Source organism: Pholcus phalangioides, unplaced genomic scaffold (genome assembly GCF_987345545.1).
Source record: "Pholcus phalangioides strain wild (caught in Gottingen) unplaced genomic scaffold, Ppha-v1.0 ptg000015l_1, whole genome shotgun sequence".
Classification (NCBI taxonomy): Eukaryota; Metazoa; Arthropoda; class Arachnida; order Araneae; family Pholcidae; genus Pholcus; species Pholcus phalangioides.
The window spans coordinates 32,034,600-32,052,345 of record NW_028301608.1 but is presented as its reverse complement, the minus strand read 5'-3'; the positions used below and the strand labels follow the sequence as shown (position 1 = coordinate 32,052,345).

General features: G+C 34.2%; 1 protein-coding gene across 2 annotated transcripts in view; it reads left to right on the top strand.

The window, feature by feature from the left end:
* LOC149075823 (sodium- and chloride-dependent GABA transporter 2-like) overlaps positions 1-17,746 on the top strand; it is a 93,098-nt gene that overhangs the window by 60,822 nt on the left and 14,530 nt on the right. For both annotated transcript variants that reach the window (XM_089243337.1, XM_089243336.1), the window contains exons 3-9: positions 2,569-2,809; positions 4,017-4,149; positions 5,420-5,554; positions 7,245-7,348; positions 8,583-8,707; positions 8,897-9,009; positions 11,643-11,780. In XM_089243337.1, coding sequence (XP_089099463.1) covers positions 2,569-2,809; positions 4,017-4,149; positions 5,420-5,554; positions 7,245-7,348; positions 8,583-8,707; positions 8,897-9,009; positions 11,643-11,780 — 989 coding nt within the window. The remainder of the gene's footprint in view (positions 1-2,568; positions 2,810-4,016; positions 4,150-5,419; positions 5,555-7,244; positions 7,349-8,582; positions 8,708-8,896; positions 9,010-11,642; positions 11,781-17,746) is intronic.

Here is a 17,746-nt window from a genome sequence, read left to right as displayed (position 1 = left end):
TCAAGGCCTATTTTTTTTTCTCGTGTCCTCATCTTCACGCGAGTGACATTAACTTTGAAAAAAAAAATATTTTTTTTTTCTCGACTTGTTGGCAAGTTTTCTTGTCTAACTCGTGGGGCCACTAACCTCCTCCTAGACGACTTGGTATTTTGGCAGGAATCTTCGAATTTCTTCTAGAACCGGACTCGAGTTTCTTGGACGGAGTTTTCGAAGAAACTTTCTGCGATTTATTTGTGTGTGTTATATTTATTTATATCTCTTTATGTTTATTTTATTTTATAAAATTCTCCTCTTCTAGAAAATTTTCACAATCACTGGGCATTTATTTATATTATAGCTCTCTGGTATCTAGAAAGTATCGATATATACTATACCCAAAGCCTCCTAGAAGTACCTAGCGTTCTGTAGTATCCAGAAGGCTTTGCTATATATATAGGCTACCTCAATATGCTCAAAATAAATTTTTAGCAGTTATATTTCTCAGTTCTATATATCTCGTTTGGCTGATAGTAATATATATATATATATATATATATATATATATTATCCTCATTTATATCCCTTCTCTAAGGGGGCCTAGGTGCTAAAAGATGCCTACTATCAAAGTTGTAAGCGCGGGGGGGGGGTTAAGCTGAAAGCTAAGGGGCCTCCTCTCCCGAAGAGTAAGAGAATGGCTGATATACTGCATATATGGAACCACGCAGGGCCTGTAACAAGATGTTTATTTGGGGGGGGGGGGGACCAAAGTGATTGAACAATAGACTTAAGCATGTTCTATGTATATCAGTCATTTTTATAACATTTCGTTGGGGACCGAACCTACTTGATTCCCCCCCTCGTCCCTCGCTCCCACTTCATCAAGTTTACGGTACGATCAGTTTAATCTCTTCCCCCGAAACCCCCCCCCCTTCCCTCTCCTTTACGAAAGAAATTTCTGGCTATGACCTGCTACCTAGGTCGTGGGTTTCCAACTGGTGTTCCGAGGAACCATTCCGTTACAGCTTTTTTGGAGTTCCGCATGAAAAACCTAGAAGTTAAGTTTTCAATTGAGAGATGGTGCTCTAAGCCTTCTTTCATTTTGCCTTGGAGTTATGATGCTGTTGAGACCAGGGCCACAACTAGATGCTTGATGAGCCAGAGCATGCATGTACTTTAGCGCCCCCTTCCAATGTTGTAGGAGAGGTTGGAGTGCGCAATTTTCACCCCTCCCCCTCTCTGCTCCAGCGCCCGGGGCACCAGTTCCGCCTTCTTCCGGCCCTGTCTGTGGGTGCTCGTCTAGAGCTAGCATGTAGGGAAATTGTGATTTTTTTTCTGAATTGATTCTGTGGGTGCTCGGATACATGCTGAAAATACTGTGTGTGCTCGAGCACAAAATCCGCGGTTCCGGCCCCATAACTACTACTACTAAACCACACATGCAACTCGTCCACATTCCTCTGCGGAATTTCTGACTATTTGATATATGTTGAAATCTGCGCGTACGTGTTGTGAACCTAGCGTAAAGTTTGTTACTGTGTAATGCTTATTATATGTTGTGGGGGGCCCCATTTGCCATCAATTTTTCTGACTATGAGTGAAGTGCAATGATTAAATAATTGCACCGTTGTAGGCCTGTTGCTTTCTGTGGCGAGACTTTTCGAAGGGGAGATCGGCTCGCATTCACGCCTCAAAGTTGGGACCAACTTCAGACAACCAACTCCGACGCCACTGCAAGCAATGAATGTATATTGAATAGAAATTTACAAAGAAAAGTGATTTTTTATTCATATGCATGACGTATACAAATCTGTGAATTTTCTGGGTGGTGGGGTGCCGCTGTGGTGGTCGAGTGGTCATGGTGACGGACTCGCATCGCGGAGACCCGGGTTCGAGCCCCACCGTCGCCACAGTGGTGATCGGCTGAAGTTGGTTTTCTGTGGTTCCCAACTTCGAGGCGCAAATGCGAGCCGATCTCCACGTTGAAAAGTCTCGCCACAGAGAGCATCAGTCCTACAAACAGTACAAATATTCAGTCACTACACATCACTCACTTCACTTCTGAGATATAGATGGCAGCACTGAAAAATCATACACAACAATGTATACGCACTCAGACTGTTAGGTACACACACTTACACTTCCGGCACAACTCACTAGGTAGTAAATTGCCTATGGCGATAGACCTGAGTTGTGCTCGGCTTGAAAAAAAAAAAAAAAAAGAATTTTCTGGGTCATTTTTACTGGTGCGGCTGATACATCGGAGAGGCACTGAAAGAAGTCTTACACGAGTGAGAATTTTGTTTCGAGCCAATCCTGATGATATTACCCACATTTGAGGAGGAGGACAACGACTATTTAAAATCCCTCTCCCTTAGTACGAAATATTGCACATTTTATTGAAGTATTTTCATATTTTTTTCCGGGGGGAAAAATTGTCTGAAGTTTAATGTGCAATAATAGCTTTTTCAGAGTGTGCTAATTTTTCCCTGCAGATATTATCTCATCTACAATTTCATGAGTTTGAACTTAAATCATTCGGCATGAACGTCTATTCAACTTGGGCTAATTGAATTGTTCTTTTCGTTGCAGGTATCGGATACGGTACCACCGTGATATGTTTTTTCCTGAATATATATTATATTGTTGTCCTCAGCTGGGGTCTGCTGTATCTTTATTACTCGTTTACGGATGTTTTACCGTGGTCTACGTGTGGGAACGCATGGAATACTGCTTCTTGTCTCACTGTCAGGGAATTGAATGCGAGCTATTCGAACGTCACTTCAACTGGCAGCGAAACTGGGAGAGTAGATGCGGCTGTCGAGTTCTGGGAGTAAGTTATTCTTATTTTGTTTTTTACTTTTTTTGTGTGACACCAAAACCTGCACTGAAAATTCAGTTCCCATTGATAACCCATTCAAAAGTTTGAGTCTTAAATAATTACTTTCTGATATAGAGCACAGTTTAATTTAAAGAATAGCTTTTACTCCAAATTAATTATTATTGAATAGAAACTGAAAACATATTCTGATTTCCTAACTTATGAATCTCAAACAATTCTCAAAGTATGTTCTTCATAGAAAATTAAATTTTTGGATATAAAAATGAACGATATAAGATTTTATTGTTTAATTCAGTGGTTCTTAGCCATTTATTGCAGTCCTGGGATATTCTGAGAGGACAACACACGAAAACCAAGTAAAAAGAAGCCATGGGGGAGGGGAGTAAGAAGCTACCGAGAGATCTGAAAAAAAATTGTAGATGTGAAGAAATGAAAAATTCTAGTTATGTATGTTGAGAGAAAGTTCAAATACTTTTAAAATCCAGTAGAACTTTGATGGAACTCCCATACAAGGGCGGCTAACAGTACTCTAGCCCAAGGGTTTGAAGATCAACCTTATTTATAAAATTTTTGACACCATAAATTTATTCAAAAAATAAATTCAAAGCAAGGAGAGCCACTAAAAAAAGAAAATAGGGTTCAAAATTGTCACAGGTAGAAAAAAATGGTCAAGAAATCCTAGTTTAAGAATGGTTCACAAATGTTTGTCCCAAAAATTTTAAAATTAGTTGAAGATGGAAGTATTTTATACACAGAAACAAAAGAAAAATGTTCAGTTATTGATGAACACATCCTCTGATGTTGAACTGGATATGCACAGCCAAACTTTGATAAGTTGATTAATATAAATGAAGTTCTTGATATCTCAAAAGTAATTTTAATCTCCCTTGCAAAATGGTATTTTCTAATCAAAGTTCTATCTGTGTAACTCTAAATTTTTGATAACTGAAAATAATCAGGACATATACAAACATCAAGTATTTACAGCTAAATCATAGCAATAATTAAGGTAAAAAAGGGAAACAACATATATATAATAATTTGAAAAATTAAAGTGGTTGGGGAAACTTTGGCTACACAGTTGGCTTTGATTATACCCAAAAGTGTTAAATTAAAAATGTGTTTATACTTTTTCCCTTTTTTGTATATCATTTAATAAAATATCTCCACTTCTTTTTTACTTTTTTTTCTTTTACAGAAACAAAGTATTACAGATATCAGATGGGATACATAATCCTGGCTCTCTGAGATGGGAGTTGGCCTTAACGTTGTTATTGGCTTGGATCATATGCTATTTTTGTATTTGGAAAGGAGTCCGATGGACAGGAAAGGTATAAAAATTTTCATTTCATATTAGCGTTACTTGTCTACAAACTTTTCTGGACTCTATATATTATTAGGTAATTTATGAGTATTCTACCGTTTCTGAAATTATATGGGGGTGGGGGAAATCAAAGTTTTCGAATTATGTCTTATGTTATTAGTCCCTTATCTCCATTTTTTCTCCTTCTCTACTCTTATTCATATAAGATTATTTTTTATCTTTTTTTATGTACACCATTGTTTCGTTTAATCTTGATTATGTGAATGTAAATCTTCTTAATGATTAGGCAGATTATGAAAAAAAAATTTAATTTTAACAAGGTGTAGATTACTATTTACAGTAAAACATTTTATTGTTATAAACTTGGTTTACCACTGTTAGTCAGTCAAAAATTTTAGCTTGATAAACAAACAATGTCTTGCAATATGAATGTGGTAGTGTGCATACCAAAGCTTCCTAGATGGGGGTCTTGGAAGTTTTACACATATACTTTGTCTGTGGAACCTCACGTGATCACAGCTGAGTGGATTGTTCCTTTCTTTCTCTCACTCAGCCTCAACAGTTTGGGCTTGAGCCCAGAGCCCAAACTTTTTTTGGGAACATTTTTGTTTTTATTTTAATACAAGGCCAAATTAAAAAGATGTATGCATTTGCATATTAATAAAAACTTCTATGATTTATTGCCCCCCTTATTTGTTGTAAAGATGCTAGTCTTGTATCATTTTGAATATTCCATGAGCTTTCTATACAGCATATATATATAGTAAAATACAATGCAAATGCAATAACATAAAACAAATTAATCTGCATTTTGAAAAAAGTAAAGGCATGAGTGTAAGAGCGACTGTTGTGGAACGAATCATTTAAGTTTCATTAAGTTTCTTATGGGAAATTTTGCTTTGATACATGGGTGTTTAAGATTACAAGCATGCTTTCAAAACGAATTATGGAATCCAAAGTACCACCATGAATTATGCTCATAAACCGAAGTACAAGCATGGTTAAATGAATATGCAGGTTGTATTTAATGAGTACAAACAAAAAACAAAAACTGTCTCTGAATATGTAACATGAATTTTTTTTATAAAGCGCACGAGAAGAATTCAATAAAACTTCTTTGCAATGATGATTGATATATAGATATACGCATGTGGTTTTATCAGGTATTCATTTAAAAATGTGAGGTAGATATATTTCCAGTCATAGGTAAATTCATTCATCCAATAATGAGTGAATTGCAGATACATCATTTTATTATTGTTATTCTCTCAAAATAGGTTGTGTACTTCACTGCTACCTTTCCATATGTGATGTTGACTATACTATTGATACGTGGGGTGACTCTTAATGGGGCAATGAAAGGCATTATATTCTATTTGAAACCTGATTTTAGTAAATTGCTGGATGGCCAGGTATGAATGTGAAAAACAATATCCTTAAAGCTTACTTAATCATGTTCTATCATATGTATGTAACATATGTGTTGTTGTGTTGCAGAATATCACCCAAACAAATGCTCATCATATAGTATTCATTTTATGAGGAGGCAGGAAAAAGGCTGACAGAAGGTGATAGCCAGTCTATAACGATGGTTTTTGGATGTGTGAAAAAATAATTGATTCATTCCCCCTCTTGTTTATTGTATTCCTATCAACCGATAATATGTGATATGATCACGAACCAAAAAACTGTCTGCTCCTTTATTGTTACAGTAGACTCTCGCTAATCTGGCATATATCAGACCAGTGTGTGCTGGATTACTGAAATCATTGGATTATTGGAAAGTAATTGAAAAAGACCATTTAAATAATATAAACTTATGCTCTCAGGCATGCAGTGACATGGCACACTCTTCTATGCTTGAAGAGAAGAAAACTCACCTAAAAATGCTGGAGTACTGGATTTATCGAGAGTCTACTGTATTTTTTTAATGCAATTTTTTTTTATCATTTATTAAAAGTCATATACAGCGATTTCTCTGCAAACAAAGATAATATAATCACACATTTGTGAGCCGAAATCTCAATTAATTAAAACATGAGTTCTCACTGGTTTCTGTAGTAAATAATTTAATTCATTCTTGATACTGCCCAAAATATAAAAATAACTTTTATAAAAAGGTAAGTAGCAGCACTTTACTAAAGGACAAAAACGGCTGTTACGTAAAGCTTCATCAACGGCTTATACGTAAAGCTTCATCTCATTGGAAGAAAAATAATTTAAAGTAAGATGAAACACTGAAGACACTTTTACAGTATTCCCCCGCATTGGGAAACACTGAGAGAGACCAGCATGCCGGGAAATTCGAATCACATTCATATAAAAATCCATTGAATTGGCTTAATGCATGCTGTGATCCTTATTAAACTTTGCTTTTTTTCTGGTATGTCAAGAACAGACTAGGCCTCACCATTAAAAAATCTGGTGTCCCTCGAGTTTCGTGTGATGCCAGCTAATGTGGTATATTTTACAATGTGTACACACAATACTGTCAGGTTCAGGAATTTCTGCTATGTGTACTGAAAATGATCAAGTCCAGGCTTTTTTAAAAATAGAATAATTTTCTCTTAGCATGTTCGTCAAATGATTTCTGAAAGGGAATTGAAGGTAGTTCTGAAAAATGATTCTGAGTTGGGTTCAAATAGAAAGGCGCAGATGATATTAGTTCTAAAGGTGATTGACATGAAAATTCTTTTCACAAAGTGGCTGTATTATATTAGCAAGCATCCACTGAAACCTTTGTTATCCAAATCCATATTCATTAGCTTAGTCTGAAAAACTACAGAAAAAAAAACTTTGTTATCTGAGGTGTCAGTGCACAGCTAAATGCACATTAGACCTTTTTTCGTTGATGGAATTCAACTCAGTTACAGTAAGACCTGTATGACACAGAACATCATGAGACCAAAATAATATTCCGCTTCAGACAGGTTTTTGTTTTGTAAAGGTGCACATCAAAGCACAAATCATTGATGGGACTATCTTTTTGATTCAAGACAGATTTCCATTGCATACAGTGTCCATCTGAGAAAGGTTCAGAATCTCATATCTTTATGTCAAATTTTGCATATTATTCATATTCTTAATACTTTGTCTTTATAGGTTTGGATAGATGCCGGAACACAAATATTCTTCTCCTATGCCATAGCACTTGGGTGCATGACTGCTCTCGGAAGTTACAATGATTTTCACAATGATTTCTACAAGTAAATGAATTTAAAATGATCGTCTACCAATTCCCTTAAAACCATGAGTGTGGTCTTTGATATAATTGTGAATTAAAAGTTGTGTAAAAAATGTGTATTTTACTAATACATAGATACAGTAAAACCTCTCTTTTGCAGACACCAGCAGGACAAAAAAATTAGTCTGTAAAAAGGGATACCGTTAATGAAGAGTGGTTTGAAATGCATACTTTTTTTTATAAAAGGGAAAATTATTATTTGGCCTTAAAAGAGGGGTCGACCGCATCTGAAAATTGTCCATTAAGAGGGGTCTTACTGTATATAGTAATTCAAAATGAAATGTACAAATATAAAACATTCCTTTGATAATTTATTTCACACGTCAATGTAATGTAAAAGGTTAACTCTCCTAGTTTCATTTGGTAACACTGAAACTCCTAAATGTTCACCACGAGTTTACTACTAAACCATATATGCACCTCGTCCATATTCCTCTGCTAAACTTCTAACGAATTGGTACATGTTGGAATGTGTATGTGTTGTGAACCTGACGTGAGGTTTGGTTTCTGTGTAATGTTTGTTCTGTGTAGTGGTGCCACCTGCCATCAACTTTTCTCACTATGACTGAAGTGTAATGATTGAATAATTTTATCATTGTAGGCCTGCTGCTCTCTGTGGCGAGACTTTTTTTTACCAGGAGTTTACTAGTTTCCTTACTAGTTTTTTGCTAGGAAGTCTATATTTTGATGCCTGATTCTATCCAGGGGATATAGTTTTTACCATATGTGTACCGATCTGGGGTCAGATTGGATCAAACTATTGAGAATAAATACTGAAAATGTATCTTGAAGTTTTTGTGTGTTCTTTTGTACAATAAGCTTTTTATTTCACTTATGCTTTTATTTTAATGACAGAACTTCTTGTGAACTCTTAGGAGATGGCAGTGTTTCAGTATTGCCAAATGAAACTTGAAGAGTTAACCTTTCACAATATGTTGATGTGCGAAATAAATTAATTACCGCCGTCTCAGGCATGTTTTCTTTTTGTACCATTTGGTTTGAATTGCCCCCGCCTGCATATTGATTACTAGAAACTAAGCATACAATCAGATTCAAATTATCATTAATCACTCATTCTTCTATTTTCATTTTCTGCTGTCAACTGTGTTCAAAATTTTCAATATGAATAATTTTAACATTTGTTTGTGTTCAAGATAATAGATTGATAGACTATTTTTTTGCAATATTTCTTACAGGCAATGTATATTCATCGCCTGCTTGAATAGCGGTACAAGTTTGTATGCTGGATTTGCGATATTCTCTGTCCTTGGTTTCATGGCTACTGAAGTTGGTGTCCCTGTTGAATCCGTTGCTGAAAGTGGTAGGCATGACTTATTTATTTTTGATCTCCTTTACTACCAAACCCGAAATGCCATTTTTTTTAGATGCCACGTTAGCATGGCAGATTACTAAGTCACTACCATTTCAGCATTTGTGGGATGACATTCTTTAAAAAATTGATAGGGTTGTAGTTATATATATATATTTTTTTTTTTTCACTTTTTGATAGGTCCTGGATTAGCATTCATAGCATACCCTAAGGCTGTAACGCAGATGCCAGTGGCGCCTCTTTGGGCTATTCTGTTTTTCTTCATGATACTAATGCTTGGTCTTGACAGTCAGGTAAATAACTTTTTTGCCTATTTGAATATAGTAGGACCCTGGTTGTCTGAGATAATGTAGACCAGACCTACCTCGGATAAACCGGACCTTACAGAAACTTTAATTGAAGAAAAAATAATTGATCCATATATATATTGAGTAAATAATGAAACCATCAATGATAGGAATTATGATTTACTCAAAAAGTATTTTTTAATTACTATATAATGCAAAAATATAGTCATCAGGCTAATTGATTTCTCCTTTTCTCCTCCCCCCCCCCCCCCACTTTTTTTAAAAGTTTGAATCTAATAAAATACATTTTCCCGATTAAACATTTTTATACTGACTTCAACATGCTCTTAACTGCAATTTTTAAATCATAAACAAAAAAAACAATTATAATAATTGAAATAATTACTAACTTTCAAAAATTGAAATAATTAGACCGAAAAATCGTCACAACAGCATATGCGGTCATAGTCAGATGACTGGTTAAAAGAATATAGCATAAAGTTACATGAAATACTGTAACATATTCACAGTTTACAACATTTTGAATATCACATACAGTAATTTGAAAAAATAGTCTCTCAATGTCTTCTGTTATGGAGAACTCTTTCTTACATGCTCCAGGAAGAACCGCAGTGCTCGAGAGAGCAACAGGGGTTTAAGATGTTCGTCCACGCAAAAATGTTTTAAACTTATATTTTCTCATCACCTACTTTTCAGATGATATACATTCCCATCTCGCCCTTTCTGAGTCAACCCATAAGATCTCATGTTTTATCTGTAGCTTCCTCGTGCCCCTCATCTATTCCATCACCCCCCCCCCTCCCACAAGAAGGAGTGATATAGCCGATTTTGGGAAACACAGAAGTTTTTACCTTTGCAACCTGTAGAGCTCATGTTTCACATTGCAGCATTCTGAATGTGAGCCAGTTAAGATAAGATCATTTTATTTAGTCAGTTGATACACACGCACAAAATATTTAGGGGCCTAAGTAAGCTTGTGATCCCACAAAAACAATAATTGATACATATTTATCGATACAAATAATAACGAAAGGAAAAAAAGAAAAAATTCACACATATATAGTACCAAGAAATAAGTGGCAACAAGGATGAAGTTGATAGACAAAAAAGTATTTAGCGGCATATGCAAGATAAAAGAAGATTGCATTACACTGTCAAATAGATAATTTAAATTTTCAGTTAACAACCAAGATTTTAAATTTAAAAAAACAGATGTATGTTCACAAAGATTGTTCATTTATTTACTGAGGAAGCGCAAATTAAATATTTTGGGAGCTAAATAAAGGAAAACTTTTTGGAAACAAGTTTTATTTGACCTTGGTACCTGTATAGTATGATGTCTAATAAGGGGCCATTCAAGTATTACGTAGGCAAACTTTTAGCCATTTTTGACCCCCTCCCCCCTTGCCAGCGAAATTCTGACACCCCCACCCTTGTCAGCAAAATTTCGTCATCAGTTCTGCCCCTCTGAATCCTAACGCATATTGGTGGGATCAGAGATGTACACAGGGAGGGGGTCATAGGAGGGCTCATGCCCCCTCCCACAATCAAAAATTGATTTTTTTTATGCAAAAATTTTTTTTTAATTGAAATTTCGGAACAAAATACCTTTATATGTTATTATAATCAATTTCTGTTAATTTCAATGTTATTTGAAGGCTGTGAAATCAAAATTTATCTTTCATAAATTCATTGCGACCCACCCTCTAAGACATAATGATAAATCGCATAAAGGCCCTTTTCTCACAAACCAAATATGGCCCTGGGTGTTATCTCAAACCTAATTTTGTAAAAATGAACTAAGCGGCAGCACATTTACAGATCATTTAAGTGTCCCGTGGTACAATTCCGGAACATTTAAGCAGCTCATGGCACATTTGCATATCACTTAAATATCCTGGGGCACAGTTCCAGAACACTTAAGCGATCCGTGACACATTCAGAGATCCCTTGAGTGACATGTGATGTAGTTTTAGAGCACTTAAGTGGCCTCTAGTGCGGATCTACATCACTCAAGTTACCCGCGGCACATTCTCAGATTATTTAAGTGATTATTACATATCACTTTAGTGATGCGTGGCACAGTTCCAGAGCACTTAAGCGACCCGGACACATTTCCACATGTCTTGGATCTGAGATCACTAAAATGGCTGTGTAGGGCTCTTATCAATAGGGGGAGGGGGTGTTACTTCATGTGCCCACAAACTATTGAAAGGTTTTTCTCATTTTTGGGGCATCAAATAAGATGCCATTAAGAATATTTCATATCTTCATGAAGGATGGTTAATGACGTAAGCATTATCCAAACCCCCCCCCCCCCCCCTTGTCATAAAAAGTCAGCAAATTAGAACCCCCCTCCCCATTGATGATGACACAATACTTGAACGGCCCTAACCTGTATAGTTTGTTGCTATGTTAGGTATTTTGCACGTCATTTTGTTGCACCTAATTTTTTAAATGAATTTATGAAAAGTACCCCTGATAACCATAAGCTCGAGCTCGAATATATAATCTGCGTCCTACTTTACTTCAAACATTAATAGAAAACTACTTAATAGTGATAACAGTAACCCAACATTTCATATATTGGTTTTTTTTTTCTTCTTCTTTTCTTAAAGTTTGTTGCAATTGAAGGCTTCGTAACAGCGATAGTGGACATGTTTCCTGGTTATCTTCGAGTTGGCTACCGCAGAGAAGTCTTCATTGCTTGTACTTGTGGAGTATCTTTTCTGTTGGGTCTGTCAATGGTTACAAATGTAAGTTACTTACCCGTTATTCCTTTTTTTCTATTTGATGGATCTGAATGGCAACACTGAAAGTAAATGTTTGAAGGTGAAAAAAAAAAAGTATCATTCATATTTTCTTTATGGTGTTTTTATTTCTTCTTATTTCTCATGAATATCTTGTACTGTCTTCTGTATATGACACTTGCTACAAAGAGTTATTACTTTTTAATATACTTTTGCTTTGAAACAAAGTTATGTGTTCACTTTACCTGACATCAAAAGCTGCCGCTGGTTTTTCCTTTATCATGCTGTTTTTTATACATACTATGTTTGTGTTTTATCACTCAATATCTTGCAGTTCTTGATTACATGTCTCAAACTCTTTTCAATGTGCTAATTGATGCTACCAAATTTTCTGGCATTATAAGACACACTTTTTTCCTTTACAAAATAGTTTTTGGGGAAAAAATGCATCGCATACTCTATTTTTAGCACATTGTTGATGGGAAATGGGAAAGGTATTCCTCATCTTTGAGTTCCTCAATTAGGGTAGGGCATTATGTAACCCTGCTGTATAATTATAAAGTAACCGCAACGCAATAGAATATATGAGAATAGTTTTCATTCATTCAATAAAATAACAAGGGTCATAATAGTGAACATGATAATTGATAATGACCCAATAACAACCATGGTAATATGGTAATGACCTAATTCCATAATACATCAAGATTATATTGTGGGAACTGAAGATCAGTTCGTTTTGTAGCATACCGTTCACAATATGTTAAGTGTTCGATTGAGTGTTTAAAAATTTGTCTTCAAAGTGTGTCTTACAGCTCGTAAATATGGTAAATATTTAAAAAATATATATCAAACTTTTTTCAAGAAAAAATCTTGAATCTGAAATGTATATGTTTGGTACACCGAATGCATTTTTTGTGAATGAATAGAAAATATTACTATCATTATTTTTATCATTATCACATTATTACAAAGATTCAAGATTTTCCCTTGGAATTGTTGTTCAGTAATATTTCTCAGTTTCACATACAAAGAAAGCCAGGTTGCAGTAGCCCAAGGTCAATAAGATACTCGCCTAAAGTACCAAAGGATGTTTAGAGTTGTCGCAAGTTTGGTATCCGACTCATCCTAATCAGAAACTTCCCTGACACGGGGATAAAGCAGAAACAGTGATAACATGACCACAGAACAAGATTGCTACCACAGGGAGTCCTACACGGGGGAGAGGTTAGCACACCAACTGATCAGTGAATATAAAAGGCAAAAATATCAAATGCTACCATTCAGAATCACAATAAATTGTAGGTTACGATCTAATTAGCCCTCCTGTGCAGGAAATGACCACGGTATGACAAAACTACCAATGATTAACAAAGAGAAATAACATTATGTAGTCAATAAGGGGTTTTCATTCCATTATCATATAAAAGTTTTGTGCTAGAGCGTTTTGCTGCATCTGATATTTGTGTCGGCCCTGATAGACTATGAGATGCATTCTTGCTGAAATTGGAAATTGTCAATACAGCCTGGGCTGCATGCGGTTTGAAAGAATAGAAAATATCTGACTCCATTTCTCTAACAATTTCTAAATATACAGAACTTTTTTAAGTGATACTGGTTGTTTATTCCATGGTAATGAAAGGAGCCCAGCAATGATTAATTTTTAGCTGGAGTGATTAATGCTGGTAATGATTAATCTGTGGCAATACATTATAGGCTTGATTCTAATGATCATTTTTATGGGAAAAAGATTCAGTGAAATGCATAGAAAGAAATTAATTCATAGGGTTGAATAAATTAGAACCCACATAAGTGAAAACACATATGAAAGAAAAAGAAGGAAATCAGGTTTGAAAACATGGAAATTTGTAGTTTATATATGTTTGAATGCTGTTGTATATAAGTATATATCTTGATGGTTTTGAATATTCAACTGTTTTAATCAAACATTTTTTTTTAATAACGTGATCCTCACGTTTTCCCAAGGGATCAGCATGATCCGTCCAGGGAATTTGTTAGTGTTAGTAAACATCCATGCCCGAACCGGGATTCGAACCCAGATCTGCACGGTGAGAAGCTAGTTCCCTAACCACTCGACTGCCAGGCGCGATTTATGTGAAGTTTTTCTCCTTAATTTATCACATTTAATTTCATAGGTTTTAATCGTTTTTTAACTGGCTTTCAATTTATTCTGAATCAATGAATAATTATTAAAAATTGATAATTATTGAATTATTGATTTTAACCTGAATTTGTTTGTTAAGCTATTACAATGCTCAGAAACAAGTTTAATTTTCCTGTTTTCCTGGGGGAAGACTATCCATACTATGAAAAACAAAATACAGTAGTTAAATTGTGAATATTTAACAATATGAACTTGCTTTATAAATATATTTTAAAAAATGCTACCACAAATAGCAGTTTGAATGTTTCTATTGTTTTTACTTACTGAATTGAAATTCATAGACTGAGTAGGCACATTCCAAGCAAAAATTGCTACCTATTGCTAATCTCATGATGCATTTTCGATTTTGATGGCCTTTGATTTTGTACATGATGAAAAAGGGGAATAGAGATAAGAGAGAACAAATTATTAAATTATTTTTCTAAGATGAAATAATATTTCTCATGAATTTGATATGAATACTTGCCAATTCATTTCTTAATGAATAACATTTTTATTAATGATGAGAATGAAACTAATTTCTTGAAAGAAGATATATTCATTTTTATTAATTTCTATGTTGATACTGAAGGTATATTAAGGAGATTTTTTTAGCAATTTCCAGTTTTATTTTTTCAGTAATGTTAATATGGATTTGAGTGATTGGTATTAATACAAAAAAAGTAAGTGAAAAGCATGCATTAATTCTGTGAAAAATATTTGCTGTTGCATAATGTGTTATAATTTATACCTTATATATTTTTAAATTAAATATTTGCAAGTCATCTGATGAAAAATGGTTAATGCAGGGGTTCTTAACCTTATCTGTTTCAGACCCCTTGTGCCAATAAGACAAAAAGACCTTGAACCCATTTTCAAAAAACTTTTATTCAGTAAATAGGCCTATAATACAAAAATATTAATTTTGTTGTTTTCTCATATAAAATCACAGACTCATCGTAATCCTCTCAACGGGTCTGTGGATAATTGGTCAATAACCCTGGTGTTAAAGCATGTGTTTTCTGTTGATATGTTTTCAGATTTTCTCAAATTCACATCTTCCATTCATAATTTCCAAAACAATTTTGTGGTTTTACAAATAAATATCTAAATTTAATCAAAGCATTTAATTCAGAAATTAGAAAATGGCATTGTATGATAGAGACAAGAAAGAATTATTTGACAATCACCAAAATAATGAATCAAAATTTGGACGAACCAATTATTTGAAGTCATTTAATTGAATTTTGTGATACTAATAAGAAATTTTCCTCCTGTAAATTTATAATATTCAAACACTTATGCAAACCATTCATTCTAATGATAGTTTTTGAATTGTGCTCATTGAGTAAAGAAAAATGGTTCATCAATGAGAGAAAAATAGAGCTTGAAAGTGGTAATTGACTTCATGAAGAGCTAGAATTAAAGAACTGTTAATAACCAGAAAAATCTAAATTTCATATACAGAAATTGACAGAAGAAAGCTTCTGTAATGTTTTTTTTACACATAATTTTCAAAGAACCAGATGGTTATCATTTCCTCTGCACAAAAAAATTTAAAAATATTATTTCCACTTTTATGAAAAAAATTGAATTTTCTAATTTTAACGTTTTGTGATTTCCATTAGCAAATAAGTGTCAGAAAATTTTTCTTCAACCTGAATAGTATTGATTATAGGCACACTAGAGAGCAAGAATTCAAATCTCATGCATGTCCAGCAAATACGCACCATATTGAAACTTATACAAACATTCTTATTTTAAGGTAAAATGCGATATACAGTCAACACTCGTTTTTACGAACTCAAAGGGAACTGAAAAATTATTTCATGAAATTGAAAGTTTTGTGAATGGGAAAAACGTTTGAAGAAATACTTTACTGTTTGGGATCAGAAAATTATTTCGTAAAAATGTGTGGTTTGTAAATTGGAGATTCATAAAATCAAGTGTCTACTGTATATATATAGATATATATATATTTATTTACTTTAGTTTTAGATTATACACATTTGCTGTAATTCCTGCTTAAGATTGTTATGAACAAATTTTTAATTATAATATAAAAAATGATAAAGATCTTGATTTACAGATATACTGAAATTGTAAAGAAATCCATGATAAATAGCAATGTACTTTCGAGTGAGAATATAAGTGATATTTTTTTTTAATTTTCTCAATGAAAGTTCTAATTTTTCTATGAGAATTATTCTTAAATGAAATTAACAATAAACAATTCATCAATTCATAAAACGCATAACAAGAAATTCATATAATTTACATTCCTTTAAGCACTTTCCTTCTCTTTCCATTTTTTTAAAAAGCAGAGCAATGTGTATAATCCTTTCTTGTGACTGTTTTCTTTTAAATTTCAATGTGATTTTCTATGCATTGGGAAACCAGTGGCAGCTTTTATGATAAAGGTTGTCAGCGAACACTATCCTCTAACTTTTAGTTTTTTTATATACAGAAGTTCTTAACACAACGATTTGTATCCCCCCCATCTCCACTGAGGTAAGTGTCTGTCTTGATTTTATATGGACGTTATGAAAAACCTGCATTATACACTGCACATGATGTACCAAATCCATTCATACAAAGATGTTTCTGTCTCCATACTCGAGTCGCAACTATTTCATTCGTATTTTCACTAGCTACCTCTTCAACATTGCTAACTATTATTCTCATATAATTAAATCAATAACCATTCATTAAGGATACTTGTTACAAATCATTTGTTTCATACAAAGGAATAATGTTCATGAACCAATAAATATTGTATACAAACGGGCTGATAATCTTCCACAGAAATAATGAAGTTTATTCATTTTCCATTATGGTGGAATAGTCTGTTCTTGAATTATTTTTCATTGCTTTTGCATCGCCCTTCCATAATTTTGTAAGGAGTTTGGGTTGTTTGCCTCTTTGAACATCATCAAAAATATCCATTCAGTTAATATGTGTGACTTTGGATACGCTGTTTTGGACTGCAACGCTAATTTTTTTTAAAGAGACTCTTTGTACCTTTATAGTGTTCTAAAGTAAATTTTTATATTATTATATTGGTTATTGATCTTTTCCCTTTTCCCTAGCAACATTAACACAGTCTGGCTAAAAAGTTTTAGGACTGAGCTCAGAAACAACAGAAAGAAAAAGAACAGAAACGACTGTAAATAAATTTTTATTACTTATCAATCTACAAATGACCCTTGTGAAGCTGTACATTGGTTGGCATAGTCCATACGTGGCTTTACAGAGTGCTGGAAATCATCATAGCTCCCTCATGATATTATTTTGGATTGTCTTGACATTGTCGAATCACTTTACTTTCAGATCCAATTTCTGCCTTGAAAAAAAATTAATTTGCTGGTGCTGTAGCACAGTTATTTTTATTTTTTTCTGTTGAAAACTGACTTTAACGGCTGTGAATTAGGCTGGCAAGAACATTAATTTTTATTTGTGTCCAGATCTGGTTGCGTAATGGATACATGATGCATTTCATTAGCCCAGTGTTTCCCAAAGTGAGCATCGCAGCTCCTACAGGGACATTGCAATGAGCTAGAAATATTGATGTGTGTGTCTTATTTATGCTTTGAAGTGGTTCTTTTATGAATGCACAATATCTATTTAACTAGCCTGGGGAACCGCAACTGAAAGCTTGGTCAGCAGGGGTAAGCATGCATTTTGGTGCCCCCTTGTAATGTTGAAAGAGAGGTGAAAGTGTGAAATTTGTGCCCCTTCTGGTCCAGCGCCCGAGGCGGCAGACCCGCCTGATCCAACCCAGTTGTGGCCCTGTAAGCCACACATGACA